The sequence below is a fragment of the Ranitomeya variabilis genome, chromosome 2 (assembly GCF_051348905.1).
Source record: "Ranitomeya variabilis isolate aRanVar5 chromosome 2, aRanVar5.hap1, whole genome shotgun sequence".
Classification (NCBI taxonomy): Eukaryota; Metazoa; Chordata; class Amphibia; order Anura; family Dendrobatidae; genus Ranitomeya; species Ranitomeya variabilis.
In genome coordinates this window covers 678414199-678438282 of record NC_135233.1, presented here as the reverse complement: position 1 = coordinate 678438282, position 24084 = coordinate 678414199, and the positions used below count along the sequence as shown (strand labels likewise).

At 43.2% G+C, this 24084-nt stretch overlaps 1 protein-coding gene across 1 annotated transcript in view; it reads right to left on the bottom strand.

Moving 5' to 3' along the window:
- Positions 1-22866: 22866 nt before the first annotated feature.
- HBS1L (HBS1 like translational GTPase) overlaps positions 22867-24084 on the bottom strand; it is a 90549-nt gene continuing 89331 nt past the window's right edge. Inside the window, exon 18 of the mRNA XM_077289324.1 lies at positions 22867-23884. Within this exon, the coding sequence (XP_077145439.1) occupies positions 23873-23884 (12 nt within the window). The 3' untranslated portion in view covers positions 22867-23872. The remainder of the gene's footprint in view (positions 23885-24084) is intronic.

Genomic DNA, 24084 nt, shown 5'->3' with positions numbered 1-24084 from the left:
TGGATCTCTCAAACACTGCTAAGGCTACTTTCACACTTCCGTTGGTGTGGGCCCGTCGCAATGCGTCGGGTCAACGTACCGACGGACGCTGTGAAATTAACTGCAAGGCATGGGCAGCGGATGCAGTTTTACAACGCATTCGCTGCCCATTCTGCAGTCCGGGGAAGAGGGGGCAGAGTTTCGGTCGCGCATGCGCGGTCGAAAATGGCGGACGCGAAGCACAAAAAAAGTTACATGGAACTTTTTTGTACCGATGGTCCGCCAAAACACGATGCATCCATCGCACGATGGATGCGACGTGTGGCAATCCGTCGCAATGCGTCGCTAATGCAAGTCTATGGAGAAAAATGCATGCTGCGGGCAACTTTGCAGGATGCGTTTTTTCTCCAAAACGATGCATTGCGACGTACGCCATAGGACGGAAGTGTGAAAGTAGCCTAAAAGGAAAGGTTCAGACTCCAGAGCCCCAGATAAGAACTTCTTAAATGCTGATTCAGATAGCTTATCGGACAAGTTCTCCCCCAACATAAGTCCAAATAAACAATGTCCCAAAAAAATACCCTCAGAGCTTACTAGTCCACCAGACACTCCATTCCCTGTTATAAGTTATGAGGATTTTCTCCCCTCAGATAGACAAGTAACAGAAGGCTTTATGGCGAGACTATGCAAATCTTTCAATGACTCCATTAAGTTGGGTTTCGAAGCTCAAAACAAAACGCTCCAGGAAATGCAGAGTTCTTTCTCTGAAAGATTAGAAGACAACAAAAAAAGAATCTCAGAGGTTGAGACAAAAACTAATTACCTCTTAGATGAAAACACGGTCTTTAAACAAGAAATTCTCACTCTGAAGATCAAACTTATAGACTTAGAAGACAGGAACAGACGCAATAATGTAAAAATAAGGGGGATTTCTGAAAGCATAATGCAGAACGATCTCTCTAGTTACGTTAAAAATCTATTTAAAAAAGCTATCCCAAAATTATCGGATCTAGACCTCACTATAGACAGGATCCATAGGCTCCCACGACCAAAGAATATTACTCCAGACAAACCAAGGGACATACCGTATATACTCGAGTATAAGCCGAGATTTTCAGCCCAAATTTTTGAGCTGAAAGTGCCCCTCTCGGCTTATACTCGAGTCACGGTCTGTGGCAGGGTCGGCGGGTGAGGGGCAGAGAGCGCTGAGGCATACTTACCTAGTCCCGGCGATCCTGACGCTCCCCCTGCCCGTCACACTGTGCCGCAGCTCTTCCCCTGTTCAGTGGTCACGTGGGACCGCTCATTAGAGAAATGAATATTCATTTCTCTAATCAGCGGTGCCAGTGACCGCTGATAGAGGAAGAGGCTGCGGCACCCGGAGACCAGCTGTCCGGGGAAAGGAGCGGGACGCCGGGAGCAGGTAAGTATCGCATATTTACCTCTCCACGATCCACACGCCGGGCGCCGCTCTGTCTTCCCGGCGTCTCTCTGCACTGACTGTTCAGGTCAGAGGGCGCGATGACGCATAGAGTGAGCGCGGCGCCCTCTGCCTGAGCAGTCAGTGCGGAGAGACGCCGGGACCGGACGCTGGGGAGCTGCAAGCAAGAAAGGTGAGTATGTGTTTTTTTTTATTGCAGCAGCAGCGTTATATATGGCACAGATTTATGTGGAGCATCTATGGGGCCAAACTGAATGGTGCAGAGCATTCCATATGGGGCAGCTTTATAATGAGCATCTATGGGGCCAAACTGAACGGTGCAGAGCATATAGGGAACAGCTTTATAAGGAGCATCTATGGGGCCAAACTGAACGGTGCAGAGCATTCCATATGGGGCAGCTTTATAATGAGCATCTATGGGGCCAAACTGAACGCTGCAGAGCATATAGGGCACAGCTTTATAATGAGCATCTGTGGGGCCAAACTGAACGGTGCAGAGCATATAGGGCACAGCTATATAAGGAGCATCTATGGGGCCAAACTGAACGGTGCAGAGCATATATGGCACAGCTTTATATGGAGCATCTATAGGGCCATAATGAACGGTGCAGAGCATTGTATATGGGGCAGCTTTATAATGAGCATCTATGGGGCCATACTGAACGGTGCAGAGCATTATATATGGCACAGCTTTATATGGAGCATCTATGGGGCCATAATGAATGGTGCAGAGCATTATATATGGCACAGCTTTATAAGGAGCATCTATGGGGCCATACTGAACGGTGCAGAGCATTATATATGGCACAGCTTTATATGGAGCATCTATGGGGCCATAATGAACGGTGCAGAGCATTATATATGGCACAGCTTTATAAGGAGCATCTATGGGGCCAAACTGAACGGTGCAGAGCATATAGGGCACAGCTATATAAGGAGCATCTATGGGGCCAAACTGAACGGTGCAGAGCATATATGGCACAGCTTTATATGGAGCATCTATAGGGCCATAATGAACGGTGCAGAGCATTGTATATGGGGCACAGCTTTATAAGGAGCATCTATGGGGCCATACTGAATGGTGCAGAGCATTATATACGGCACAGCTTTATATGGAGCATCTATGGGGCCATAATGAACAGTGCAGAGCATTATATATGGCACAGCTTTATAAGGAGCATCTATGGGGCCAAACTGAACGGTGCAGAGCATTATATATGGCACAGCTTTATAAGGAGCATCTATGGGGCCAAACTGAACGGTGCAGAGCATATAGGGCACAGCTATATAAGGAGCATCTATGGGGCCAAACTGAACGGTGCAGAGCATATAGGGCACAGCTTTATAATGAGCATCTATGGGGCCAAACTGAACGGTGCAGAGCATATAGGGCACAGCTTTATAATGAGCATCTATGGGGCCAAACTGAACGGTGCAGAGCATATATGGCACAGCTTTATATGGAGGATCTATAGGGCCATAATGAACGGTGCAGAGCATTGTATATGGGGCACAGCTTTATATGGAGCATCTATGGGGCCATAATGAACGGTGCAGAGCATTCTATATGGCACAGCTATATATGGATAATATATGGGGCAATAATCAATGGTATGGAGCATTATATATGGCACAGCTTTATATGGAGCATCTATGGGGCAATAATGAATGGTATGGAGCATCTATTTTTATTTTTGAAATTCACCGGTAGCTGCTGCATTTTCCACCCTAGGCTTATACTCGAGTCAATAAGTTTTCCCAGTTTTTTGTGGCAAAATTAGGGGGGTCGGCTTATACTCGAGTATATACGGTAATATTACATATGCATTTTTTTGAAACCAAACAAAAAATACTGAGTTATATTAGAGAGAGGTGTACTTTCCCAGACCCGCATGTAAATATAAAAATCTTTGCCGACCTTTCCAAAGCGACGATGGAGGCTAGAAGGGATTTTAGAGAGGTTACAACAAAACTGAGATCTATAGGAGTATTATATAGATGGAGATTCCCCACAAAAATCGTGGTTTGGCACAGGGGCAAAACTACCCCAATATACACTCCGGAAGAAGGAATACATTTTATTTCTTCCCTTCTGGGGGTCCACAATAATAAAGATAATGGCTGAAGCTCTAAATTAATGGATACCTTGTTTCACTCTGATTCCTCAAATAATAGTGGTTGCCATTTTATTCAACAAATTGATCAGTTTAATTAATAGCTGGGTATGTCACGGGTTCGTGCCTATTTTCTTTTGTCCCCAAAGTAGGAGAGACATCACTTCAGGTGATATCCTCCAGGGGAATTCACAAATTTGTATTTTGTTCTGATTCTTTCTTTTTTTTTTTCTTAGTGATAAGTTTACTTTTCTTTATTCTCACTTTTAGCTACTATTGTGTTATCAGACGAGCCTAGAGTAGTCCACATGAAATTAAAAGTTCTTTCATATAATGTTAAAGGTCTAAATGGCCCATACAAACAATTTATCACCTGGAAGGAAATTAAAAACTACCAGGCTGATATCACTTGCTTGCAAGAAGTAAGATTTGCAAGAGATAATCATCCACTATTTCATCATAAGAACTATCCACACATTTTCAAATCATTACGAGAAAACAAGAGGGCGGGGGTTATCACTCTAGTTAGTAATAATGACCCATTCCAATAGATAAAAGAAGTGATTGACCCGCTGGGAAGGTTCCACATCCTCATTGACAACTTAAATTCTAAGGTCTGCACAATCGTAAATGTCTACGCACCAAATAGACGACACATCCATTTTTTTAATAAGCTAATAAAAAAGGTCAATGAGGTCAGGAGAGGAGATTTGATAATAGCAGGGGACTTTAATGTAGTGCCAGATGCTCTCTTGGACTCCTCTACTTTGGTACGCCGACAGTCGCAGTCCCTTAATAATTGGATCAATAAAAATGAACTGTTTGACGTATTTCGCTGTCTCAACACGTCTTCCAGGGAATTTACGTTTTACTCTACAGTCCATAAATCATTTTCGAGAATTGACTTGTTTCTGACCAATATATTGTCATTATCCAAATTTACAAAAATTGACATATTAGATAAATCCTTTTCGGACCACTCCCCAATTATGGGTGAATTTATTCTCGGACCCTCCCTCAATAATACCTTTCTATGGAAATCGAATCCAACCCTTTTTAAAATTCCTGAATACAAGGAAATCATAGATAAGACAATAGCCAATTGTTTCAAAGAAAACTCATCAGAGGACATAGACCCGTTTGTCCTATGGTGTGCACATAAGGCAGTATTGAGGGGGTGCCTGATCCAACTTTCATCCAGGCTTAAAAAGAAAAACAGGGAAGTGATTACCTCCCTGCAGTCTCAAATAAAAATAAAAGAGAATTTACAGAAAAACTTAACAACCCCCTTCTCAGAAATCCATTGGGAGATTCTAGACTTAAGGCAAAAACTCAAGGAAGCCATTCTTGCCGAGTTCGATGCCGTAATAAGAGCCTCAAAATTCAATTATAATTCAGCAACTAACAAACCAACTAAACACTTGATGGACAGATTGAAACAAGACCGCATAAGGAAAAGGATACTTAAAATTAAAACACCTTCAGGGGTCATTAAAACCCACCCCTCAGAAATAGCAAACGTCTTTGCAGACTTTTTCTACAAACTTTATAATCTAAATCAGGACCCTTTAACTCCTACCCCAGATATGGAATCAATAAACTCCTTCCTATCGGTCCTTAATCTCCCACAGTTAGAGCCCTCTGATTTGGTATCCTTGAATCGGCCTTTGAAAATACAAGAAATTACAAATGTCATCAATAAACTCAAATCCCAAAAATCACCTGGGCCGGATGGGTTCACAAACGACTATTTCAAGACTTTCTCTCAAATTATCACCCCTCAATTAAAACTCTTATTTGATCACGCTTACACAACTGGATCCTTCCCCAGAGAAATGATACAAGCCAACATAATTATGATTCCCAAAGATAAGGAGGATTCAGACAGGGTCCAAAACTACAGGCTTATATCCTTAATCAATGGGGATATCAAAATCTATTCCAAAATCTTAGCCTATCGAATGAAAAATTTCTTCCGTCACTCATTAAAGATGACCAAATCGGGTTTATCACAGGAAGGCAGGCTTCAGATGGCACAAGAAGGATATTAAATATATTAAACATAGTTAAATCCCTGAACACCCCCTCACTTTTTGTAACCTTAGACGCAGAAAAGGCATTTGATAGAATTAACTGGAATTACCTCAAAGCAACTTTATTTAAATTCGGATTCAATGATAAATTTATATCTTTCATTTTTGCATTATACTCAGACCCAAATGCCAAAGTTTATACCAATAACCATCTTTCTAAATTGTTCCCCATAACAAATGGCACAAGACAGGGGTGCCCCTTATCACCTTTGCTCTTTGCCCTGGCAATGGAGCCATTGGCTGAAAAGGTTCGATTAAATAATTCAATTATGGGATTTAATACGCCACACCGCCAGCATAAAATTACCTTATTCACTGATGATATCTTTTTAACAATTAAGGACCCTTTAAAATCAACTACTGCCCTTAAATCAGATTTGGACTCCTTTTCGAAAATTTCATACTTTAAAATCAATCCTCAGAAATCTAAAATCCTACCTTTTTGCCTCAACCATAACTTGACCCAAGAAATTAAACAGCATACTAATTATCTAAGGGAAGACAAAGAGATTGCGTATTTAGGAATCACACTAACAAATAAATTCCACTTGTTAATCCCTACGAATATAGACAACCTGACTAAAACCACATCCAAAGACTTTGCCCACTTTAAATTCTTAAACTTGTCTCTGTTAGGTAAAATCCTGGTGGTGAAATCCATCATTTTGCCAAAAATTCTATACTTATTTCGAACCCTTCCTCTGATGATCCATTCCTCCTCCTTAATAAAGATACAAAACTTAATAAAATTTTGGAATAACAGAAAGGCGAGGGTAGCTAACGACGTTCTTTATAAAAAAAAAAAAGAAAAAGCTGTTCTAAAAAATAGCAGTGTCTGCATTTGTCTTTACAAACTCACAATATGTACTATTTTCATTCCTGTGAATCACTAAACCCAATATTTAGTTGTATACCCACAGTTTTTTTTTAGAACTGCTTCACATCTATGTTGCATAGAGTCAACCAACTTCTGGCACCTGACAACTGTTATTCCAGCCCAGGATGATTGGACTACATCCCACAATTTTCTGGTATTTGCTGGCTTTGCCTCAGAAATGGCATTTTTGATATCACCCCACAAGTGTTCTATCTGATTAAGGTTCGGGGATTGGGCTGGCCGCTCCATAACCTCAATTTTGTTTGACTGGAACCAAGATTTTGCTCTTTTACTGGTGTGTTTAGGGTCATTGTCTTGTTGAAACACCCATTTCAAGGGCATATCCTCTTCAGCATAAGGATACATGACCTCTTCAAGAATTTTAATATGCAAACTGGTCCATGATCCCTGGTAGGCGGTAAATAAGTCCGGCACCATAGTAAGAGAAACATGCCTATATCGTGATGCTTGCACCACCATGCTTCACTGTCTTCAGAGTGTACTGTGGCTTGAATTCAGAGTTTGGGGTCATCTGATGACCTGTCTGTGACCCCTGGACCCAAAAAGAACAATTTTACTCATCAGTCCACAAAATGTTTCTTCATTTCTCTATAGGCCAGTTGATGTGTTCTTTGGCAAATTGTATAAATCCTGAGTCTGTTGGTTTTCTTAGAATCTACTGCACCAACTTGTAAATTGTTTGAGATGTAGTAACATAATTTATACCAAAAACAGTAATTAATATGGATAGTCATATTATCTTTTTTCAGCTCTCCAGTTCTGATGATTTTATAAGAATATGTGCATGTAGACACAGACATATCGCATGTATTAACTCTGCACAACTTGAACTTTTATTTTAGGTGGTGTGGTGCATCTATATTTCTACTGGTTCATACTTTTAGACACAACGTCCATGATTTGATAAAGAATTACAGTGTGAAACAGTATGAGTTATTATTTTGTTACTTAAGTTTTATCTGTAAATGTGGTTGTTGTTTAATCTTTATTTTCAGTTTTGAATAAATGATATGCTCGTGCTCCGGGGCGGCCCGTGGGGGGGATTGTCTTTATGGGGTGTTCTGCTTAGGTATTCATAATGCAGCCTGCTGACAGGTCACTGATCCCTCGGCGACCTGCGTCCTATTTTACATATGAAATATAGTATGTTTTAAAAAAATCACAGCAGGCCTGAGCCTGTGCTGTAGCATGATCACATCTATAATAGCAATTTAATTATTTTATTTAGTGATTTAACTTTCTTCAGGAAAAAAATATATATATTTCTAAAAATGGCGCCAGCCGTACTCCCACAGTAGCATCTATCAGAGATACTACTCTACCATCTTGGTAGAGTCATTTTTTTTTACCTCTAGCAATACGGCACTGGCGGCAGTAGTATCTATTGGATACTACTGAGAAATACATTTAAAAAAAAAAATCATTAAATAAATTAATTAAATGGTTATTATATATGCGATCATGCTAAAGTGCAGGCACCGCCGCCACCTGCTAAATGTAAATTTTTTGTTCAAAATATAATATATTCAGTATCTAAAATAGGGGGCAGGTCACTGAGGGATCAGTGACCTGTCAAAAGCTATACAGATTAATACCTAATCAGAGCACCACATGAAGACCCCTCTCACAGGCCGCCCCGGAGCACTGGCATATCATTAACTCAAAACTAAAATAAAGATTAAACAACAACCACAAGACGGATTTCATCAACCAAGGTATCACTTTAATCAGTATAACGGCGCCGACCTGACACTGTACGTAGGTTACTGTGCACAATCCTGCTGACAGGTACCCTTTAAACCACTGTCATGAACAACTGAAGACATTAGTTCAAGAAAACGGAAATTAGACCTACCGGTAATTGTATTTCCAGGAATCCACCCTGACAGCACCATTGGAGGACATCCTTCTTACCCTCAGTGGGACAACAAGCGGTTAAAAGGACCCTCCTCTTACCACCCACCAGTGATTTTCCAAAGTACCACATCTGAATGGATGCAAAAAGAGTTTATTAGCAAATTCTACACCAATGTTGCATCACATTAGTATATAATAGAATTTTGCAGTGCGAGGGAACTAGTAGTGCTGTCAGGATGGATTCCTGGAAATACAATTACCGGTAGGTCTAATTACCGTTTTCCAGTTCACCACCTGACAGCACCATTGGAGGAATACCAAAGAATGGTAATCTTAGGGTGGGACTACTGCATGCAATACTTTCCTAACAAAAGCTAGCTGTTCTGATGAAACATCTAGCTTAGCTCTAGAGAACCTTGCTATCCAAGGATGGGAGGTCAAAGAGGAGTCAAAGAAGACACTAAGGGCTGCAATCTGTACTTTTAGAGTGCTAGGCTGGAGACCTTTTTTAAATCCTAGTTGTAGAAAGTCAAGTATCCTAGGGATGTCCGGATTTGAAGTATCTACTGGGACTTCTCCTAAGTGGTAAAGTCTATATTATCACACGGTGATTCAAACAGGTGCAGAGAGAAACTCAAGTTCACAACACTTGGTGCAAATAATAAACGCAGCTTAGCAGTCTATAGGAGACTTCAGAGGAAAATGCAATCAAGCAGAAAGTCTATGAAGCAGTTATTCTTGAGGATACTTGACACGAATAAATCCTTGTCTTAGTCCAGACACAGATAGATATGCTTATAGGCAGTTCAAATCATATCTTAGCTCAACCAGGGAGGCCTGGTTAATAGTCTCAGGTTAATGCAAAGCAGCTTACATGTCCAGCAAATGCAGATGGAAGTAAACACGAGCAGCAGATGAAGGAGGATTACTGGAACTGGTGTATGCAGCAGGAACTCAGAGCAGAGTAGCAGGATCACCACACAGGTTCACAGGAGCAGGTGTATAGCCAGGGAGTAATCAGAGGTCAGGAGCTGGATGGAAGGCAGAATACTCTAGCACAGACTGAAGGCTGGGGTGGAGTTTTATAGCAGGAAGACACAGTGCACATGAGACCAAAGACGCCATCTTGGAAAAGGGCAGTAATGCACAAAAGGTAAAAATGTTCAAAGTCCTGACAACCGGACCTTGGTACAGTAGATCCTGTCTCTTCGTTAGAAGCATAGGCCTTTCTGTCGACATTCTGGATAGTAGGGAGAACCAGCTTCTTCTTGGCCAAAAGGGAACAACTAAGTTTACTGTTGCTCCCTCGTCTCGTATCGAGTGTTCTTGGGATCAGTGGAAGAGGTGGAAAAGCTGGCATATGCTGCTGAACACTTCTAGATTTAACTCCCACTCTCTGGGGTCTATTGGCATTCTGCTCAAAAAGTCTGCCACCTGATTTTTGGCACCTTCCAGGTGGACCGTCGAGATGGATCTGACAGATTTTTCTGCCCATCTGAAAATCTGGTCTGCTAGGTGCTGTAGAAATGGATGTTTCGGGCCTCCCTGATGCCTTAGAAATGCCACTGCTGTCACATTGTCGGACAGTATCCTTACGTGTCTGTCTCTGACCTGTGACTGGGCTTGGTAAAGCACTTTCCAAATTGCATAAAGTTCTCTGAAATTCTATGATTTGGTTGTCATCTCCGGACTCCACTTCCCCCGTTAGTATGCCTTTCCTATATGTCCGCCCCATCCGTATTTGCTGGCGTCTGTGGTAACGATGACACAGGGATAAGGATCCATGGAACTCTCATCTTCAGGTTCTTCGGGATGGTCCACCAGGTTAGAGACTTCTTTCCTGAAGGAGGAGTCATCTTCTTTTCCAGAGAACTTTGCCTTCTGTCCCAAGTTTTCAGAATCTTTCTGTAACCACCGTGAGCGAAATTGACTCCACTTCACACAGGGAATACGGGCCATCATTAAGCCCAGAAAGCTCATTGCCTCCCTTATAGAGGCAGGGTTCCCTCTGAACCAGCATACGCTCTCGATTAATGACACCTGTCTTCTGGCAGAAAAGATGTTCTGGTGTGGGAATCGAATATGACCCCCAAAAATTTTATTCTGGAAAGTGGGAACAGGTTTGATTTTTCCCAATTCACAATCCACCCCAGCTCTTGTAGAATGGAGAGTGTGAAATTGCAATCGATCCTGAGAAGTTTCTCAGATTTTGCCATTATTAAAAAGTAGTCCAGGTACGGTACTATGGAAATACTTAAGTAGGCTACTACCTCTGACATCAGATTGGTAAATATCCTGGGGGCCGAAGCTAGACCGAAGGGGAGGCACCTGAATTGAAAATGATAAACTACTCCCTTGTTCATCAGAGTGAATATCAGAAATTTCTGGTAGGAAGCATGGATTGGGACATGGTAGTATGCACTCTTTAGATCTAAGGTGCACATCATGATGTCTTTGTCTATCAGAGGTATTGTGGACTTTATAGACTCCATCCTGAATCTCCTGTATCTTATCCACCTATTCAGGGGTTTGAGATTTATAATCGTCCGGGAGTCTCCCGATGTTTTTTTTTATTGAAAAGAGGTTTGAATAATGACCCTTGCCTCTCTCTGGGATGGGTACTGGGACAATTGCCTGTACTTTTAATAACTCCTGGATGTCTGGCCACATAGGGGAGTTTAAGAGGGGATAGGATCTGGTTACTATGAACCTTTCTGGAGGACGGCTGGTGAACTCTAGCTTGTAACCCTGACCGATTACCTGAAGAATCCATGGATTTTTGGATATAGTCTGCCAACCCCCAAGAAATTTTTGTAACCGACCTCCCACTCTGATGTCATTTATTAGGTTTCCCTGAAACAGGACCCAGGAAGATGGAGTCTCTACCCTTTCCACCTTTGGGATAAGACCATCTTCCCAGTTTTCCCCCTTACCCCTGTAGTCTTGTCTTCTGACTGTGTCGGGACCTACGAAAGGGCTGGTATTTTTTCGTATTTTCCTCAGGGAACCCTTTCTTTTTGTCTGAGGCTTTTTCTAAAATGTCGTCTAGAATCGGCCTAAACACTTTACCAAAAAAACACAATACGAAGAGCAGACTTACCAAATGCACTAGCAGGGTGCAGCAGGCCCCCAATAATAAATTCTAAAGCATCACAGGTGCAAGATACTGATGAGAGCAACCACCCACTCATCCAAACATTAGAAGGGTTGGCTGCCTAGTAGCAAAAATGCACACAGGTAAGGCTTGCATAAGACACTATTCACACAGATAGATGTGATGCAGTGTCTGGACAACCTATTGATCATGCCCATAGTATTAGCAGGCGGGCCGTCCAGCACTATATATATGTGTGTATATATATATATATATATATATATATACATGCAGCACACAAGGAACAACATAAAGGGGCCCTGCCGCACCTTGCAAAAAGATGATAAAAAGTGCAAAAATATGAAAAATTAAATAATGTATATAATACATTAGATGAGGTATTAGTTACAATTTTGGCCAAAATGGATAAGCTCGCAACCCAACGTCAAGGGTCCTCATAAACTTGCAAGTCCTACTCTAATATCAAAAACAGATAACAGAAAAACTCAAAAAAGCACAACATGAAGAGCAGACTCACCAAATGCACTAGCAGGGTGCACCAGGCCGCCAATAATAAATTCTAAAGCAGCACAGGTGCAAGCTTCTGAGGGCAGAATCATAAAATACGCTGAGGGCTGCCACCTGGACCCTCAGAGTACTTGGTTTAAGACCTTTTTTTGAATCCCTGCTGTAAAAAATCAAGAATTTTAGGAATGTCAGGGTGGTCAACATCGACCGTTGTGTCTCCACAAAAACTGCAGAATTTTTTCCATATTTTTAGATAGATTGCAGAAGTTACCGGCTTCCTACTTGCTTGAAGGATGGAGATGACTCCTTCCGAGAGCCCTTTTGCTTTCAGGATCTGGCGTTCAGGATCCAAGCTGCTAATTGGAGGCTTTCTGGGTTCTGATGAAGAATTGGACCCTGGAAGAGTACATCTTTCCTTTCCGGAAGGAGATAGGGTTCCTCTACCGACAGCTTCCTCAGCAGAGGGAACCAGCTTCTTTTGGGCCAGAAAGGGACCACCAAAATAATCTGAGCTCTGTCCTCATATATTTTCCTGAGGATTCTTGGTATTAATGCAAGAGGGGGAAATCATATAACAGACCCCTGCTCCATGATTGAGAGAGAGCATCTACTCCCACAGGTCTTTCTCGAGGGTTTAGTGAATAAAAGGTTTCGACCTTCGCATTTCGTCTGGTTGCAAATAAGTCCACCGTCGGTGTTCCCCAGCGTTGACATATTCTGCTGAAACCTTCGCTGTTTAGTTCCCACTCCGTAGCTGATAGCTTTTCTCTGGTTAGAAAATCTGCAACTTGGTTCTTTGAACCTTCCAGATGCACTGCAGAAATTGAGAGCACCGACTCTTCCGCCCATTTGAAGATCTGATCCGCCAGATGTTGTAATTTTGGATGTCTTGGACCACCCTTGTGCCGAAGAAAAGCTACCGTCGTCGTGTTGTCCGAGAGAATCTTTAGGTGTTTGTTCTTTAGCAAGACCTGAGCTGAACACAGGACCTTCCAAACTGCGTGTAGTTCACTGTGATTTGAGGAATTCTTGCTGTCTGTTGAATTCCACTGCCCCTGGTAGTATCTTCCGAGGACCTGACCGCCCCAACCCGGTTGGCTTGCATCTGGAGTCACCATGACAGCTGGAGACTGAATCCATGGGACACCAATTTCCTGATGGGATAGTTGGAACTCCTTGTCCAGTGAAGTTTGTCTTCTGTCCCAGGAAGCGAGAACTGCTCTCTGTAACCAACGGGAATGAAACTGGCTCCAGCTGACACAGGGAATGCAGGCTGTCATCAATCCCAGGATCTTCATCGTGTCCCTGATAGAGATTCGACTTCTTGAAAATTGGCGAATTCTTTTTATTAAGTCGGACCGCTTCTTGCCTGGAAGAAAAGATTTCCTGACATTTGAGTCCAGGATAACGCCTAGAAATTTTATTCTTGGTTTGGGTGTCAGGTCTGACTTTGACCAGTTTATCACCCAACCTAATTTTTGCAGTGTGGAGATCACCAACTGACAGTCGATTTTGAGCTGCCCCACAGAGTCTGCCACTATTAGATAATCATCTAAATAGGGTATTATCGTGATGTCCCGTTTTCTTAGATAAGACACTACTTCTACGACAAGTTCTGTATAAACTCTGGGCGCTGTCGCCAGACCAAATGGGAGGCAATGAAATTGAAAATAGAAGATCCTTCCTTCCTTTTCTACCACAAACCTGAGGTATTTTTGATGATGTGGAAAGATTGGTACGTGATAATATGCACTTTTTAAGTCTAAAGTACACATTACCACATTTTTCCCTAACAGGGGAATAGTGGAACGTATCGATTCCATTTGAACCTCTTGTATTGCAGCGATTTGTTTAAAGGCTTGAGGTTTATTATAGTTTGGGATTCCCCCGAAGATTTCTTTATAGAGAAGAGGCCTGAGTAATTTCCTCTTCCTATCTGTTGAGGAGGAACTGGAGATATTGCTTCCATCTGCAGAAGATCCTGTATGTCCGACCACATAGGGGAGACTGAAGAGAGATGGACGTTGGACACAAAATATCTTTCTGGGGGAAGGAAGTCGAATTCTATTCTGTACCCCTGGGAGATGACTTGGAGGACCCAAGGACTTCTGGTAATCCTTTCCCACTCTACCAGGAAGTTCAACAACCACCCCCCTATCCTGGTGGCATCATTTCCTTCGAAACTCCGATCTAGAGGTCGAGGGACCTGATTCTCTATTTTTGTTTCTATTTTCTCCTCCTTTCTGATAGCTCCATCTCCCCTGCTTTCCCTTACCCCTATAGTCTGATCTATGACTATAATAGGGCCTGCGAAAGGGCTGGTACTTATGTTTTTCCTCTGGAAACCCCTTTTTCTCATCTGAAGCTTTCGCCAGAATATCATCCAGTATGGGCCCAAAGACTCTGCCCCCTGAAAAGGGGATGGAGCACAGGTTATTTTTTAAATGAACATCTCCTGACCAGTTTTTTAACCATATAGCCCTCCTGGCTGCATTTGATAAGGACTGGCCTCTAGCCAGTGATTCTGCAGTAGCATCTGCTAAAAAGCCGGTCGCTAGTTTCAGTAGAGGGATAGCTTTTATAATAGACTCTCTAGGGGTTCTAGCTGACAATTGATCTTTCCAGTCATCTACCCACAAATGCATAGCCCGCGCCATGGATGTCGCTGCCATATTTGTGCAGATTACAGCCGCTGAGCTTTCCCAAGCTCTTTTTTTTTTTTAAATTCGTTTATTGATTACAACATCAGTCATACATACATTTGCTTATATTCCCCAACATCCAGAGGGTACATAAAATTATTACACATCACCATATTTGGGATATTGCAAAGGTTACAAGCAACGCATGTCAATTATTTGTTCATATCTTGTTCAAACTTTAACTGCCTTATCTTCTAATGAAACCTCTAAAACTAACACGCTGCCATTTAAAAGAGAGTTCTAGATAAATTCCGCCCTGTAAGCAATTAATGTTCCGTACAGTTTGACACCCTTTCCTTATATGACTATTAAATTATGTTAATCTAAACAGTATGGGAAGAAGAGTTCCATCTTCCCCATATCTTCTCAAATTTGGCTGGATTGCCTCTATTCTGATATAATGCCCGCTCATATGGAACAATGGAATTCACCAAATCGACCCACGCTCTAAGAGTTGGGCAAGAGCCCCCCATCCACCACAGAGCCAACACCTTCCGTGCTAAAAACAGAGTCTCCCTCAGAAAAATTCCCGTGTGACGATCCCAAATCTGTCTCCCATACTCCAAATAAACATACCAGAGGTTCAAGTGGGACAGGGATAGATATCAGTGATGTCAATAGTGTCGTTACCTCATTCCAGAATTGGGAGACAATAGGACACTGCCATATCATGTGAATAAAATCTGCGTTGCTGGAATGGCATCTCAGGCAGTCTGATGAGTGTAGACGACCCATTTTGAAGAGACGAATCGGGGTCAGATACAATTATATATTATATATCAATCCTATCATCCTATTATTAACTGAGGGGGAGACTTTAGTTGGGGACTCCAAGATTTCATCCCATTCCTCCCCTAGTGTGTCTGGGAGGAGCCGTCCCCACTTCCCCTTAATGGAATCTAGAGTGGATCCCTCATTCATGGACAATAGATAGGTATATAGTGAGGAAATAAGTCCCTGGGGACCCTGCGAATTAAGGATACCTATTAGCGGTAAATCTGAGATAGCCCGACCTGTATCTACACTCCGCATATGTGATTGGAAGGCTGACCTTAGTTGTAGGTAACGGAAAAATTGAGATTTTGGTATATTGTGAGTAGTTTGTAACCGCTCAAAGGAGGTAAAGATCCCCTGTTGGTACAAATCACCCACTGTAAGAACACTGTACGATATCCAGAATTTAGTGGACGGATGACCCAGTAGTATCGGGAAATAACCATTATTCCACAACGGCATTTCAGTTGCTATACCAGCAAATCCTATTAATTTTTTAATTTGCCTCCATATTGATCGTGCTAGTCGGAGCATAGGAAGTATATGAGGAACCGCAGTTCTCTCCATTTCCAAAAATCCCAGTGGACAATCAACTTTGGCTGAGTACAAAATGTGGTGTTCAGAATTAGGGAGAATTTTCCCGGGCATCCACATATTCAACATTTTGGCCTGGCCCGCTAGGTAATATAGGTAGAAGTCTGGCAGGGCCGCCCCACCCCCTTGTTTAGGTCTCTGTAGAGTAGATAATTTAAGCTTAGGCCTAGCCTTTCCCCATATGAAGGATGTAGTAAGAGAATTTAGGGTTGCAAAGAAAGACTTGGGTATTATAACTGCACTATGTTGAAAACAATAGCTCAACTTGGGGAGTAATATCATCTTTATAAGGTTAATGCGTCCAGCTACAGATAATGGTAATTTGTCCCAGGTAGCGAATTTGGATTTAACCACATCCAGTAACGGGAAGATATTAAGATGTAAATCTAGGTGACTACTCTGGGACATATATATTCCTAAATATTTAAACTGGGAGACAATGGGTAGCAGTGAGAGGGTTTCAAGGCAGGGCATTGGGGTATGGGAAAGAGGCATCAGAGCAGATTTTCCCCAATTTATATAAAGGCCAGAAAATTTACTGAATCTATCAATCATCGTTATTACTTTTGGTAATGTGTCTTCCGTTTGATCCATAAACACCACCATGTCATCAGCATACAGACCGATGACATCCACCCTATCAGCAATATGTATCCCTTTAATATCTACAGAAGACCTCATTCGTATTGCCAGGGCCTCTATCGCCAAGGCAAATAGAGCTGGGGAGAGAGGGCACCCTTGTCGAGTTCCCCTATGCAAAGAAAACGATGCAGACATTAAGCCGTTCACCACCATACGTGCCTTGGGTTTCGCATATAGTGTATCTATCCCTCTCAAAAATTTATTCCCGAACCCATATTTCCGTAAACATGCAATTAAGAAGGGCCATTCGAGGGAGTCAAAAGCCTTAGCTGCGTCTAGCGAAGCCAATGCCCATTTATTATCTGGTTCTAGAGAACTATATTGTATGACCGACTGCACCCTCCTGATATTTATAGAAGTGTTTTTCCCCGGCATAAAACCGGTTTGATCCGGGTGTATGAGATCTGATATGATCTTGTTCAGTCTAGTGGCTAAAATCTTAGTAAAAATTTTGTAATCCACATTTACCAAAGAAATTGGTCTATATGATCCACAATCTAAAGGATCTTTCCCCTCCTTCTTAAGTACTATAACATTAGCATCATAAAACGTTTCAGGAATAGATTCCCCCTCCCATATTCCTTTGAGTACCTTCAGCAGTATGGGGGCTAGCTTGTCCCGGTATTTCCCATAGAACTCCATGGGAAACCCATCAGGTCCTGGGGCCTTTCCAGTTGCCATGTCAGCTATAGCCTGCTCCACCTCTTCCAAAGTAAATTCCGCCTCCATAAGGGCTTGTTGCGATGGATTTAGTGAGGGGAATGTTATATCTGATAAATAATCTAAGCACTCATCAACATCAGAGTCACTACTAGACCTATACAACAAGGTATAATAGTCATAGAAGCCCTGAAGTATTTCCTCAGAAGAGGATACTAAAGATCCATCAGACACCCGGATCTGCAAAATTGTATTGGAGGTATTGTGTTGACGTACCAAGAAGGCTAGAAGTGTACTGGCCTGATTCCCTAACTCAAAATAAGATTGACGAGTAAAAAACAGTTTACGTTTTGATTTAACCTCTGTATGTTGGGTATAAAGTCTTTGGGAGGTGAGCCATTCAATTCTGTTACTGCTGGATTGATTGGCTATATAAGCGGCCTCTGAATCTTTTAATCTTTGTTCTATCTCCTCATCCTCTTTCGCCGTTGCCCTCTTTATATAGGAGATAGTGGAGGACAGACATCCCCTTAAATATGCCTTCAGGGTGTCCCACAATAAACCGAGGTTCTGGAGTTCCGAATGTACCAAAATGAAAGTATTCAACTGAGCAACCGTCCTGTCACTAGAGTCTATTAATTTTAACCAGAAGGGGCTCAATTTCCAGGACCCACTGTTAGTATCGGATCGTCCAAATTTAAGTTTAAGGATAATTGGGGAGTGATCCGAGATCCCCCGGCTACCATGTTCAATACTATCCTACCCATAATGCCAATCCACTCGACCCAAATATATAATCTATCCGAGATAATGACTGTCTAGTGGATGAGTGACAAGTATACCCTTTGATCTCCGGATGACTCATTCTCCACAAATCCAGCCAACCACTACCATCCATAAATAATGCTAATTGAGAGGGAGTCTGAGGTATAGTGTCTCCCGACGTTGCGTCATCTAATCTCAGTCTATCTATGGATTGATTCATAGTCAAATTAAAGTCTCCCATGCAGATGACATTGGCTTCCGGGTACTTTAAAGAGAAGCCTAGGGCCATACGGAGAATTGATATATTGGCAGGGGGGGGGGTTATAGATACATAACAACACGTATTCTCGCGAGTTAATGAGTGCATGTACAAAAACAAAACGACCCTCTGGATCACGTCTCGCCTCCTTCGCCTCCCATCTGACCTCTTTGTGTACTAGTAAAGAGACCCCTCTTGAATAACTGGTGTGGAAGGCATGTAGGGACCACTGAACCCACGGTTTTTGCATACATCGGACTGTGTCCCTTGTTAAATGTGTTTCTACTAGTGCTACAATATGGGGGTGGCATCTTTTTATCTGTGAAAATACTTTAATTTTCTTTCTAGGAGTCTTTATGCCTCGGATATTCCAGGTCATGCATATAAGTTCAGCCCCCATATTTACTCTTAAGGGAAAAGTTAATACATATCATTATTATTCGGGTGTATTTCAACAACAGCATACTGGGCATAAAGTTAGTGTCAATGGCAGCTTTACCTAATAAACAACCAAAACAAAAACATAAAACCAAATTAAACAAGAAAATTTGAACAGTAGGGGAGAGTATTTCCATCCTCCCACAGTCAGATTGAAAAGGGGATACCCTCACTGAATTCAGTGTCCGGTATTGTTGATTTTCCCGCACCTATACGGAAAGCTCAATTTTATTGCCAACATACAAGGAACCCAAGTTAGGGGTCTTCCACAGTTGATCCTCCGCTAGATCGCAGCCAGTCAAACGCCTCCGCTGGGTCTGTGAAGAATAATGAGGAGCTTTTATGGACGATACGGAGCCGAGCTGGGTAGAGCATAGAATAAACAATGTTCTTGTCTCTAAGTTGCTTCTTAACATCCACAAATCTTGCACGCTGTTTTTGAAGATCCGCGGAAAAATCTGGAAAAATCGATATGGTGGCATTATCGAATTTGATGAGGCCCTTCTGTCGCGCCAGACGAAGAATAGTATCCCTGTCTCCGCAATTAAGAAGACGCGCCAGGAGAGGTCGCGGCGGAGCTCCAGGAGGGAGGCCTTGTTGGCACCCTATGGGCTCTTTCCACCGAAAAAGTTGAGGAGAATCCATCTCCCAGTGTGGACTTAAGCCAGTCCTCCAAAAATTGCTCAGGCTGCTGACCCTCTGACCGTTCCGGGAGACCTATAATTCGGACATTGTTACGGCGCAGTCTATTTTCCAAGTCATCTGCTTTTTGCTTCCAAGCATTTACAGATCCAGTGGCTTTGGTTAATTTGGCCTCCATAGGAGTGATAGTGTCTTCTATATTAGATACCCTCGTTTCGACCTCTGATATACGCCCCCTCATAGTTTGCATATCATGTCGCAGGCGGCCCACCTCAGTATGCACATCCTCTATTTTTTCCGTAAGAGATGCTCTAGTGAGGGATATAGCCTGCATTAACTGTTCCGATGCCTGTTTGAGAGTCAGTTCTTCCTCTTCCCCTGTACCATCAGAGGGGCGACCCCTGCGTTGAGAGGATGCAGGGTTGTTTCTAAGGTTGCGTACATTTTCATGGGGGTCATCCTTAGCAAATTTTTTAAGTTTTTCAGCAGCCGCTGCTCCTCTAGGATGCTGCATGGCAGGTATACACAAGAGGACCTCACAGATTAGTGCTAGAAGTAATTATAGGCAGACCGTGCTCCAACTCTATGGATATAAATGAAACAAGCTCTAACCCCAAGTTTTGTATAATATTAAATAATGCTCCAAGGCTCCATAAATTTTTTAGCAGGTGATGACAGGGAGGACCGCAGGGTAGTTCTCCAAGTGTTAATTTATGTATTTAGGCCTTATATACTGGGCGGGCGCTCAGTTCGTGCAAAGAGGGAGAGCAGCAGGGAGGGGGTTAATTCCCACTATTATGGTGCCACCAGTGAAGCGATTAAGTAACAGAGGAGGTGCAGGGCCCAATATCTCAGGGCATAAATACACCGCACCACCTCACTAGTTTTCCAGGCACAGAATTGTTTCACATGTAGCACTGCAGATGTGTTAAGCGTCGCTACCTTTGCTGTTAGGTAGCGCGCTGTAGTAATGGCCGCCTCTCCCCTCGAGCCCCTCCGCCCCCCTCAGGCCTCACAACTGTCGTGCGTTGGTATAGATCTCACCGCTGCGTTCCTGCCGCTCTCAGCTCCGTTATAAGGGAGGTCCGGTTCCAGCTGGAGGTGATGGCGCCGCGTCCTGTGTCCCGGAGCGCACGTGCATTGAAGATGGCTGCCGCTCCACGTGTGCCTTCCCAGGACCTCTGTCCCCTGCAGGCACCGCCGTCCGCCTAGATCTTCTGACTCCTGCGTGCCGGTGTCCTCCAGCGATCCCCACCAATGTCCGCAGAGCCGTCGGGTCCAACGAGGAGAGCCCGACACCAAAGGGAGCCGGCACTGCGCTCTGCTCAGCCGGAGCGCGCGCAGGTAAAATGGCCGCCGCCACACAAGGAATTCCTATCAGCCCGGGTCACCACAGCTTCCAGCACTCCAGGACCTCACGGCGTCCGTCCGGAGGGGTCACCAGATTCCTGGGGTCTTGGGGCACCAGCGCCAGCCTGTATTTTGTGTTAATGATAAGTTTTAACGGCAGGATAGAGTCAGGATAGTAGGAGCTTACACGAGGCACGTCTTCCTTCCTCTGCTACATAGCCACGCCCCCCCCAAGCTCTTTTTAAGAGTCCATCCGCCTTGCGGTCCATTGGCTCCTTTAAGTTAGAGGAGTCCTCAAATGGAATGGCGGTTCTCTTAGACACTTTTGCAAATGGAATGTCAATTTTGGGGATATCTTCCCAATCCTTGACCTCCTCATGATCAAAGGGGAGGCGAAGCCTGAAGTCTCTAGGAATTGATATCCTCCTTTCAGCTTCCTCCCATTCTTCAAAAATCATAGAACGAATATGGGCATTTACAGGGAAGACTTTCGAAGTTTGAGAGCGTAGCCCCCCAAACATCTCATCCTGAACCGTCTGAGTAGTTGAGGGCTCCTCAATTTGCATAGTCCGTCTAACTGCTTCCAGGAGCTCATCTATATCGTTAGATGAGAACAAATATTTCTTCCCTTTTTCAGGAGGATCCCTGCTCAACTCTTCCTCTTCCAGATCTTCTGCCAAGAGTCTTTGAGCTTTACGGCACAAATGGGGCACTTCTGTTACTTGCCGGACTTCTTACCCACCGACGGGGCCTACAACAGACAATATAAACACCTGATGGGCCCGTACGTTTAGTGAAAATTATAGGGAGCAGACCGCTAACTGGGGACTCACATGTGCCTGGCCCTCCTGCAGCGTCTCAGATTTCGTATCCTCCATACCGCTGCTTTAGGCTGGTAACTCCCTATAGCCCACACATACCTTATACACTAGTCGTCGCCGTCACCTGTCCCGGAGCCTCCTGACGTTGCGGGGAGTAGGAGGGAAGAGAACACTGCCCCATGCTGCCGGCCGCGACCCGGAAGTGACGCTTGCGGCAGCCGTGAACCGGAAGTGACTCACCGGGAAGCCACGATCTGGAAGAGAGCACCTGCCGCTCCCTGGACCACAGACACCCCGGCTCGCGTACCTTACGATGTCCTGCAGCACTACACTCCCCCGGATCTGCTTGCCAAGGGTGCACCTTGCAGAGGCGTCCGAACGCAGGTACATCGGGGCTTCGTCCAGGGTCGAGAGCCCCCCCGGGGGGGAGCGACCCTAAGCCAGGAGCAGCGCTACACTTGTACTGCTGAGGGACCCCATTACTCGGGTGTCAGCAAAGCAGAGTCTTGTAGTGGGAAGGAAGAGGCCGAGCCCCCCCGATCTTCACCCCTTGCACGGGCCAGACGGAGCTCTCGACGTTCCCATCCACAGTGGGACAGGAAAAACACTGAAGGGTGGTAGGGGGGGCTCCTTTCAAACTCTCGTGGTTTCCTGTCCCACTATGGATAAGAAGGACGTCCTCCATGGTGCTGTCAGGTGGTGACCTGGAAATGTCAGTTTCAGCTGTAAAGGGTTATGTCCAGCTTCTATACATAACAGGAGCTGTGCATTGTGTGCTGCTGTTGCTTTAAACTGTACCTGTCGTATCAAATAACTTTTCATAATAGGGTGGTATGTGTGTAAATGAGAAATAACACAATTTCAGGCCGATATATCACTTCTATTTTTACCAGGTTTCCCCTTTGCAGACTAATTTTTATTCCTCTCTGAGCTGGTTGCTGAAGACTAGCTTCTATAATGTTTTCTGTACACAACACACAAAAAGAGAAGTATTTCTTCTCATCCTTCTCTATCACAAGGAAAGAAACAGCAGCAGCATGGAGGGCACTATAATACAGTACTGAGCTGTGTACCTGTGAATCCAACACTGGAGTGAAGAAAAACAGTTAACTGAAGCTGCAGCTCAATCTTCCCGTGTCTGCTCAGCTCTCACAGAATTTAGTGTTCCTCACGCCTCCTCCAAATTCCATAAAATATAAAAGGACCTCACAATACTAACAGATTGTCTTGCTTTATTGATGAAGAATTTAAGCAGTTTTTTCCCCCAAAGTGGATGGTGAATTCAGGAGGCTGGGAAACAAGGAGAGCTAGGAACAGGATAAACTGTCTCATAATTGAAGAAAGAAGCAATTTTTTCTGATGAGATTTACCGTATTACAAAACTGTTATATTAATTTCTGCAAGGTTTGGTGAAATTACTGTAACCACTTAAGATTTTATGATAAGACATGGGCTGATAATTGGGAGGACATGCAGTTTATAGATGTTACAGCCCTACATAGCAAGTAATAGCATATACATTTTCAGGCCAAAATATTCCATTTTCCAATTAAACGCACACAAGATGTGTATGTTATGCTCAAACCAAGGCTTTTAATTAATTCATTTTAGATCCATGTTGATCGCTTAATAAAATAATAAAATTGGCACACAGCAACCCGCCATTTCTTCTCACTTTTCTATGCTTGAAAAAAATTATAAGAAAGAAAAAAAAATTCCTGTTTTGTTCTGCTGCACATAAGCAATTTATATTCAGCACTTAATATTTTAAACCAAATTTCATTATTCTAAAGAAAAAAGAGAAAGAAAAAAGAAAAAGAAAAAAAAAAGACCGCAGACATTTCAGAAAAGATAACTGTAAACGTGTCTGGCAGTTTCAGATGAACAGCATGCCAAGTCCTGAAAAATTATCAATATAAATTAATTTAGCATTTTGTATGAGAAGTTGCTGCAAGTCAGTAATGATACAGGACGGTAGAGAGATGGAGGGAGACGATTTAATGGTGTTCTTCATGATGACACAGGATGAGGTTTCCTGGCTCTTTGTTCTAGGAGATGACGAGACTGAGAAGTCTTCTGGTAACTATCCACAGTGACTCTCAAGGGTTTTATGTCTTTTAATTGCACTTTTGTCTTCAATCAGGCATTTCAAAGGTAGAGAACTTGGGCGGCCAAGCTGGATGTACTCAACTGGTTGCAAAAGTGTCCATAATAAGTTAAGTCATTCTTTAATCTGGTAAGGAAAAAAAATTCAAAATGAATATGAAATTCATGATACAGAACAATCCTTACCAGCGACACAACGTGCCGTAAACAAAATAAACACGGACCTCCCAAATTCTAAGAAAGAAATTATTTGCCTTATCCGGGCCATTAGAAAGGCCCCAACGATGACACCCAACACTTTAGCAGTAAAAGTTTATTATTTTTTCT